The sequence below is a fragment of the Accipiter gentilis genome, chromosome 23 (assembly GCF_929443795.1).
Source record: "Accipiter gentilis chromosome 23, bAccGen1.1, whole genome shotgun sequence".
In the NCBI taxonomy this organism is placed as follows: domain Eukaryota; kingdom Metazoa; phylum Chordata; class Aves; order Accipitriformes; family Accipitridae; genus Astur; species Astur gentilis.
In genome coordinates this window covers 7427101-7436115 of record NC_064902.1, presented here as the reverse complement: position 1 = coordinate 7436115, position 9015 = coordinate 7427101, and the positions used below count along the sequence as shown (strand labels likewise).

General features: G+C 50.8%; 1 protein-coding gene across 1 annotated transcript; it reads right to left on the bottom strand.

The window, feature by feature from the left end:
- Positions 1–1385: 1385 nt before the first annotated feature.
- TNNC1 (troponin C1, slow skeletal and cardiac type) lies at positions 1386–7950 on the bottom strand. Its single transcript, XM_049826137.1, has 6 exons — positions 7874–7950; positions 3933–3963; positions 3493–3639; positions 2440–2554; positions 2196–2332; positions 1386–1559 (listed from the first exon to the last, which is right to left on the bottom strand). The coding sequence occupies exons 1-6, from the start codon at positions 7895–7897 to the stop codon at positions 1528–1530; spliced, it is 486 nt and encodes a 161-aa protein (XP_049682094.1). The 5' UTR covers positions 7898–7950; the 3' UTR covers positions 1386–1527.
- Positions 7951–9015: the final 1065 nt, after the last annotated feature.

The following is a 9015-nucleotide window of genomic DNA, read 5'->3' as shown; positions in this document are numbered from 1 at the left end:
CCAGATGTTTGCATCAGGGGTGTTCCCAAAATACCCTGGGGTTTAAGGAAAATCAGGTACTCTAGCTGACAAGGGTTCATTCCCTCGGTTTCTCTGATATTACAAGCCCTGGTGGGCAAAATATTTGGTGCTCACACACACTATGTGCTGTGTCCTTCCAAACAACTGGCAACCCCTCGTGCCTGTTTTCACCTCAAGCCTGCTTGGTCTGAATTACCATATTTCAGTATTGCTACAAATGAGAGCGTGTGCCACATCAAATACAGCTGCTCAGGGTGTTATTTCCATGGGGGGGGCAGGGGGCAAGCTGGTTTTGAGAGGAAAGGCAGAAGGACGGTGCAGCAGGCATGAGCACACTGGCATGGCAGCATGCTCACCCAGGGTTGAGGGCAGCATCGCTGGGGCTTGCACTGGTGCAGTCTCACACCTTGCCCTGCCAATGTTTATTTTGCTTGAGTAAACGTTTGATTTTAGCAACATGACTGCAATGCATGAGCTGTGCTGGGGCTGTAATTTGATGGAGGGGGGCAGCTATGTGCAGGGAGAGCTGCTAATACCACAGGAATGCCACGCTTCCTTGGGACAAGAAAAGATGGTGCCTGGAGCCCTTGGGGACAGCATGGCTTGTCCTCCTCAGCCCTGCTGTCACCCCATGCCTGGTGGCTGAGACCCAAAGCAGGGTTGTGCCTTGCTTATGGCCCCTGTGGCCCAAATGGATGTGATTTCTGAGGGAAAATCGGGTGTTTCGGTTACTGCCGTGAGGGTCCCACACAGGGCTGGTGGAGGACTATGAGGTGCTGAGGGGCTGCCACCACCTGCCTCCTGCCAGCCTGGGTGAGATGGGAAGGAGGCACTCAGTCCAGCTTAGGAATGGCTTTTATTCATGTTTCCAGAGAAAATTGAGGTCTTCTTTCTGCATGTGCCACAGGGTGGCCATCAGGATGGCAGGGAGGAGGAAGGGGTATCTATCCCTTCAGGAGAGCTGGGGTGAGAGCGGGGAGGAGAGGGACTGTCCCTCACCCACGGATTTCAGGGATGGTGTAAGTGGTTGTTAATTCACATTTCATCACTAAAATGCTGCCAATGCTCCAGTTAAACGAGCAGGCGCCAGTGCCTGCTCCTGAGCCCACTGACCATGGCACAGATGAAGAGACGCAAGATGGCAGCTCCCCACTGAGCACCCCTGGCCGCGTTGGCTGGGCTTTGCCACTGGGCTGGCACCAAAATACCTCCTTGGAGGCTTAAAGCTCCAGCTGTGATGTCACCTTGCCAGACATGGCTCACAGGCACTCGACGCGGCCCCGAGAGCAGCCCCGTTAGTCGTGAGTATGCGACCAGGGTGAAGCTCTCACTAAACCTCCAAGGAACGACCATCTGAGGCACTCGGTATTAACACATTTTATTTTCCCAGCGGCCACCCTTCTCAGCGCTCAGTCTTCATGCCGGTAGCCAGAGGTCTTAGCCAAGGAGATGAGATGCAGAGCTGGAGGTGTTTAGGGGATTCGGGCTGTCGGTCTGGCCTTGGATTTATTCAACTCCCTTCATAAACTCCAGGAACTCTGCCAAGGGGAAGACATTGGAGATAAGGGGTGTGAGGTGGGAGGCGAAGTGCCCTTGCAGCTGCCAAGTGCGCTCTTGGCAGCTTTCCCCAGCCCTGTCCCCTTTTCCACCCCCGCGATGCGCAAGAGGCTGAGGGGGGATGGCTACTGCTCCTCTGAACGTGGCGAGGACTCCTCGTGACTCCCACTGGAAATGTCACTGGAGCCCAGCGGCACCCTTGGCTGCCACCAAAACACCGGAGGTGAGCACCCGGGGAGGGACACAGCCACGGGCTCGGCTCAGAAATGGTTTGGGGGTCATTTCAGCAGCATTGCGTTCAAAGATACGGCCCTTCAGAGACAGAGCTTGTGTTTAGGGAGCAGGAGGGGACGGGCAGGTCTCTGGTGAAAAGCAGCATTGCTTCAGTGCAGGCTGGCTGTCGCAGCATGGGGACAGTTAAGGCAGCCCCAGACCCTTGCTACCGTTTCACAAACGTATGATCCCCCCCATGCCCGTGCAAACACTGGCTGCGGTCAGGCGCGTTACCCAGCACTGCATGAGCTCGCGCCTGTCCAGGAAGGCAACCAAGACCATGGGAGCTGCCCAGGGGACACTCAAAGGCTCACGACCGAACTGCACGCAATAAAGAGTCCTACCGTCATAGTCAATCCTGCCATCGTTGTTTTTATCCCCGTCTCTCATCAGTTCTTCTATGTCATCTTCGGTGATGGTCTCTCCCGTCGCCTGCAGCATGATCTTCAGCTCCTCAAGGTCAATGTAGCCATCGGCGTTTCTGTGCGAGGACGGAAGAGCTCAGGAGCAGAACGACACGCTGGGAGGGGGAGCCGGGGCGGTTGCATCACTCCCACCACCCTGCCATGCTGCAGTCGCAGCTCTTACTTATCAAACATCCTGAAGAGATCTGAGAGTTCCTCTTCGGTTTTTCCTTTGCTGTCATCTTTCATACACCGGACCATCATAACAAGGAACTCATCAAAGTCTACGGTGCCGCTGCCTGCAGGCAGAATAAACACCACCACTTGGTGCTACGGTGGGTGGATGGGCAACGCCAAGCGAGAGATCACGCTTCCCTTTAGTAACCAAGGACCAAAACTCAGGAGAGCTGCCCTGAAGCAAGAGGCAGCTTTCAGGATGCTGGAGTAAGTGACTGAGGCCCTGCACTGACCACTTCACTGAATTTTTGCCTTTTGCAGTCATTTTGCCAAAGCAACATGAACCAAAAGTCCTACTGGAAGCACCAATGAATGGAAATTCCTGCTATGGAGATACCTGTCCATCTCATCTAGGTATTAAGAATAGACGCTCCAGAAGGCAGGTGTTCATGCAGTATGTTTTTGCACCAGCAGTACAGTACTGTTGTTTTCAGTGACACAGCTGTGTTCCTTTCTTTGCCTGATTTTTAACTGCTTTTTCCTTTTCCAGTTATTTAGTTTGATATTTCTGCCCAACTTGCACACAGTGAATTTTGTTCTGTGTGATTACCAGTGCACTGATTTAATCAATATTGACAGTTATTTATGTGTGTGTGTGTACACACCTGAGCAGTGAAAGACTTTCCTGATGATAGAATCCTGTAATTGTGGCATTTCTGAAATGGCAGTTGCTACATTCAGCCTATATTTTGTTTTTTAAGTGGATCTGTGCAATTTCAGAGTATCCCCCCAAAATCAGTTCAAGCAGTCTGATCATTATAGAAATAATCATTTTTATAGTTTCTCTTTGCCGGAAGGAACCACGCTGAAGTTTGGTGAGTGTTTAATGTCCTTCAAACTCACAGCACTGCAGGTTGCTCCCCACAGGCTCCGACTGTCCCCAGCGTGGATCCTGCCAGCGCTGCACAGGTGCTGAGTGCTCCCAACCTGTACCATGCCCCCCATGTCTGTGGATGTGGGGATAGTGCTTGGGAGAGTGGAAGAAACCCAAATCTCTCACCGTCCTCATCCACCTCGTCTATCATCTCTTGCAGCTCCTCAGGTGTAGGGTTCTGCCCCAGCATCCGCATCACCTTCCCCAGCTCCTTGGTGCTGATGCAACCGTCCTCTGCTCCCAGCACGAAGATGTCAAAGGCAGCCTTGAACTCTGGGGAGGGAAGGGAGAGGAGATGTGGGGGGGTCTTGCCCTGCACCTCACCCCAGGCACAACCTCTCCTGCCCGTGCACCCCAGCACTGCCAGGCACGGCATGGTGGGGACACTTGGGCACACGCACAGAAACCGTCTCGCTTGAAATGCTGGTGGATCAAAATCCCTGGGTCATGCCCTGCTTTGGCCAGTCTGGCCAAAGCATTTTCTGGGGTGTAATTGCTGAGGCAGGATGAGCTGCTGGCTGGGGAGCTCATCTTTAAGCTGCAGTATGGGTTAAAGATGCACCTACCATTTTTTTGCTCTTCTGTCAGCTGCTCAACCTATAAGGAAAACACAGAGCTCAAGTCATTTTTCTTCGTCAGCATCGCTAATTGTTAAAAGGATGTGTCATTTGTTCAAAAGCCTTTGCAAAGTTCAGCCAAGCCTCACAACAGTCACCTTCAGGGACCACAGGATGTACAACCAGTGGGGTTTTGACAACACAACTTTTTGTAGTCTAAGAGATTCTTCCCCTTAAAAAAATTATTCCCAAGTCCTTTGAAGTGAGCATCATTTCTCTAGAGCATCAGCATCTGATACGTGGCAGAAGTAGCCTTGGCACAAGCAGGGGAGACCCACTGGGAAAAGAATTTGTCTCTGTCAACCATTTGGGGATAATTTCTTGTTGCTGGCAGGCTTCACAGCGGGATGGCTGTGCCACGGAGGGCTGCTCATATGTGGGCTGAGGCCAGGTCAGAGGTGGGACATGCTGGAGAGGTCCTTGGGGAGGAAGAGGTGGACAAGACCATTCCTGGTAGTTGTTTTTCAGCCCTAGATTCAGGGAACTTCCTGCACTATCCAGAGCATTAAGAGCTGGTCTACTCCCATCTGAGTTAGTGTTTATTACAAAGGTTTCTGCCTCTGAAGGGAGCTGCTATTGCCTTTAGCCTGTTTTGGGTAGCTCCCCGAAGAAACAGCCCATGGAGCCATTAGGCGTTGGCCAAAACGGGCTGGCAGATTGTTCCCAACCTTTACCCTAATTCATTCCCCACAGACAATCAGCAGGAGCTTATTAGTTAGCATGAATCAATGAAAATAATCAATGAGGAGAGCAAAGAGGACTCCATCAGCTCAGTCTCGTACCTCTTTAAGTGCTTTTCTCTCTTTGGCTTCATTCCTGCCTGTGGGTACTGCTTATCTAAAATTGCTGACCCCACCGCCATGTTCACGGTAGCATCCATGGAAACATGGACTTTTCCTTCCCATGCTGGTCAACAGCCTCTCTGGAGTCAGCCAGATATGAACCCCTGCCAGGGGTGCAGAGGGTGCCTGACCCCCAGTAACATCTCCTTGCTACTAGCCCTGTGCGAGCAGTCCCCAACACCCATCCCTGCCACGTTTCAGCTGGGGCAGAACCCCACAACCCAGGGTTGTGGCACCCTGACTTTGAGGAAGGTTGATGCTTTTGCCCCAAAGAGCAACAATTTTGCAAAAGCCAGCTGGAAATTCTTCCCGCTTGCAGCGAGAGGCAGGGAAGGTGCTTTTCCTCAGTGGGACAGAGCCTTTTCCCACTCCCCACGCACCAAGAGGTGAAGGCTTTCAAGTCAGAAAGTGCTAAGGACAGTGGCAGGATTGCCATTGCAAGAGGAAACCCAAGCCCACCACGGCCCCAGTGCTGCTGAAGGCAGGCAGGCAGGCAGGCAGCTGCCGGCTCTTCATGGCTATTTTTTGGGCAGAGCGATGGCAGCCGCAACGCTCCCTCAGCCCATGTCCACAGCCACCATCCTGCTGCTCGGGTAACATGACCCTCTTGGTTCATTTGCTATTTATAAGCCTGGGTGAGAGGTGCTGGAGATAAAGATGAGCTCCCCAATTGTTCCCAGGCTTTGTCATTTACCCTTGCAGCCCTTTATCTGGACACTTGTCCCTGGCACTGTTCTTAGCACCGCTTAACAGAGCCTAAAAATGTTCCCAAAATAGCTTTGTGTTTGCACAGCCTTATCTAGGCATGAGTAGGCAAGATGAAAATCCATTGGGTTCTCTGGCTGCACGTAGGGAATTTGGCACAAATATAATATTAATACATGCCATCAGCATGCAGCAAATAAAAAAATACTCACTTTTGAAGCTTCCGTGACTACTGAAGTGATAGATGTGGAGCTATGATGCATGTAAATTAAATGCCTTGTAACTATAGAGTGACACTTTTATTACAGAGATGTCTCTTGAGCTGTTTACAGTGCCCTCTGGACACGGGTCCTGTTTGCAGCTTAATTCCTCTTTTCCCTTCACATCATTGCAGGGACAGGTTTCTCTGGCTGCGATGTGGGAAGGCAAGCACTAAGCTCACAGCACTGCGGCAGCCGTGGTAACACCAAATCTGCTGTATTTTGCTTTTATCAGCTCTCCTCTTCATCCCATGTTTCCATTTGAAGTCAGACAGGGGAAGTTGAAGGTCTTGAATATTTTTCCAGGTAAATGTTTTCTTACAGTCAAAAATCTTGGGGAATAGATCCACAAAAAAGCTGTCTCAGCTGTGCCTGGCTTGGACTTCTTTTGCCTCTGTAAAGGTGCTGGCAGTTAACGTCTAGGACTGGAGCCCCACATTTACCAGCGTGAGCCCACCTTCAAACTAGCAGCAAAATCCTTATGGGAGTTCATCGAGTCTTTTGCATGGCCCATTACCCTGGTCAAGGGCTCTATGTTTGGGGTAAGTTTTTGGTATCTGAGGTAGGAGATTTTGGGTTGTTTTCTATTGCTGCAGTTACTTTTTCTCAACTAAACTCCTCCGTGATCCAATTCTGCTAAAGCCCACAGGCTTTGGCTAGGGATTACCTTTACCTGTGGATTTTTCCCCATTCCTGGGGCAGAGATTTGGAGAGAGGCTGGAGCTTGTGGGTGGGGAACCCTTTCTTTTTGGGGCGCTCTGCCTGTGCTGCGAGCGCGCTGCCCCAGCTGATGGACGGACCCTTTTGGCCATGGGCATTGCCGGCTTGCAAAGCACTTCAGCCTTTCTCCCTAATTATGGGCATGATGTCCCTAAACAATAAGGAGAGGACCTGTCCCTGGAGTGGCAGAGAACATGTTTAATTAAAAAGCTTAATTAGAGAGGCCTGGATTTTCTTTGATCTTACAGGTCACATTTTTCTCCCTTTTGGAGGTGTTGGTTGAGGGACTCGGTGGTTTTTTTTACAGCCTTTCCTGAGCCTTTTCACACTATCTGGATCGCTATGGGGGTTCCGTTTCATGAGGTTCAGGGCTGACCAAAGGACAGGAGAGGTGCGAGCATTTTGTTTTTTTCTTCAATTATGTATTAAGCACTATCTTTCTTCCCTCTAAAAACCTTGGAATTAAAATAGGACCTGTATGATATATTTTTCTGTGCCCTTGGTTAAAATCAAACCTGATCAACTATATATTTAAAAAAAAAACACCACCAAAAAGCTCTTGTTTTAACTGCAGTTACAGAATGGACACAGTAGCGATCCACACAATCCAAAATCTATTTTCATCCTTATTTCACTCATGTATCACTGTCTGTCTATGTTACAAAATAATGCAGTGTTCTCATTACACACCAAATAGTTTGGGTTTACACAGTGAGCGCAGTGTGCAGCTGTGTAAGTTAAAATAGCCGTTAGGATGCTCTGCGTTCCCCGAGAGCATAGCTCACATTCTGGATTTCTGCAGAGCAGATACCAGGAGCGGCAAAGCAGAGGGGGATGTTCGGCAATAACTTACAAAAGCCAAGGTTTTTTTTAAATCTCCCAGAAAAATATACAGCTGAGGAAGGGGAAACATAGCAATAGCAGAATTATAAAGCACCAGAAAGAAGAGTGAGGTTTAACCCTTACAAATAATGCTCGTTTCACGGGAAATGCTGCTCTGCTTTCTCTGGGCTAAAACCAGCAGACACCTCTTACGCTTCCAAGATTTTGTTGAGATTTATAAGTTTACCTATGGGCCATCTCCCTGCCTTACAGCAGGGAACCAGGGGAGTAATTGTAAACAATTTAGCAGCACAGTTGAGAGTTTCACGCCTACAAGAGGAGTGTGAAACCTTCAGAGCCATCAGCGCACAAAGGTCTGTGTCCTGGATGATGGCGTTGACTAAAAGTTGCCACCCTATAATTATTTCTTATTTGCACTTCTCCATTGAATTAACTCTGTCACAGCTTTGAGGAGTCTACTATAAAATCCCCCCAAACCCTTTAACACCCCAAAACAGCAGCCCCAAAGGGAGGCACTTACCGCTGCCTTATAAATGTCATCCATGGCTGGAGAGGGTGGACGAGGGGCCGGGGGACGTCACGGTCACACTCTGCCGGCACTGCCCCAGCGAGCCCGGCTCATATAGGGGGCTGCCCCCCCCGGGGGATGTGACCAGCCCACTGGCAGCCCCGCACGCCCATCCCCATCCCATCCCCGTCCCCGCAGGAATGCCTCGCCTGCGTTCCTTTAGGATGGGGACACTGCCGAGCCCGAGGCTGGCACGTCCAGGGCCAGCCCCAGCCCTGCGTCGGGGCACCCGGAGGTTTCCTTGTGACTGTGATGTGGGAACGAGCGAGCCCTTTCAGCTGGGTTTCAGCAGGATCTTTGCTGATATCTCGTGGTATTTGCCTGTCCTGACTGGACGTGTGCCACCATGTCACCTCCACCTCTCCTGTGTCCCCCCTCCCAGGAAGCTGCGTTAGAAAGATTATACTGTACCTAATTAAATTGGGTAATACGGGAAAGGCATGCCTCCCAAAATATCCCTTTCCAGAAGCCAATGTCCCCTGGGGGCAGTGGGAATAGGGGGTGTTGGGGCCTCCCTGTCCCCTCTGCCGGCTGTCCCCAAACCCAGGGGGGACATGCAGCGGGGCCAGTGCCCTCGGAGGAGCCGATGCCATGTGTGTGCCGGCACCAAGGACGGGAATGTGCAGTCCCAATGCTGCAGCAAGAAGTGTGGAGGCAGATGGAGCTTTGCCTCCATTTTCTGCATTTAGCTGGGGCTACAAAATAGGGGGGGCTGGGGGTTGGCTATCAGCTGTGCTTGATTTCAGGGAAATTCCCGGTCCTTTAGGAAGCCAGGACTCACTTCTTCACCCAACCAGCAAGCTGACCTGTCCCCACTGCAAACGGGCAAAATCCACGCTTCTGGATTCACTGTGGATTTACCCCACCATGGTGGAGAGCAAAACACACCAAAGGCCTCCAAGTGATGACCAGAGTTTTCTCAGTGCAGGGAAAAGCATTTTAATCCACAGCAACCAAAGCAAAACCTCTCTTTTTGGTGATTCAGGACTCCCTCTTGTGTCCAAAGGAGCTACGGATGGCTCTGGCATCCCAGGGCGATGAAGTCTCTCCTCCAGCTAGCTCATATATTAGTGTTAGTTAGCAAAACCGAAAAT

Bases quoted from the DNA above. Each gene is read 5' to 3' on its own strand.
- TNNC1 (XM_049826137.1), bottom strand. From the start codon at position 7,897: ATGGATGACATTTATAAGGCAGCG. The intron at 3,640-3,932 runs GTAGGTGCATCT...TTCCCTCCCCAG, and splicing joins GACAGAAGAGCAAAAAAATG to AGTTCAAGGCTGCCTTTGAC. The intron at 2,333-2,439 runs GTAAGAGCTGCG...GTCCTCGCACAG, and splicing joins CTCTTCAGGATGTTTGATAA to AAACGCCGATGGCTACATTG.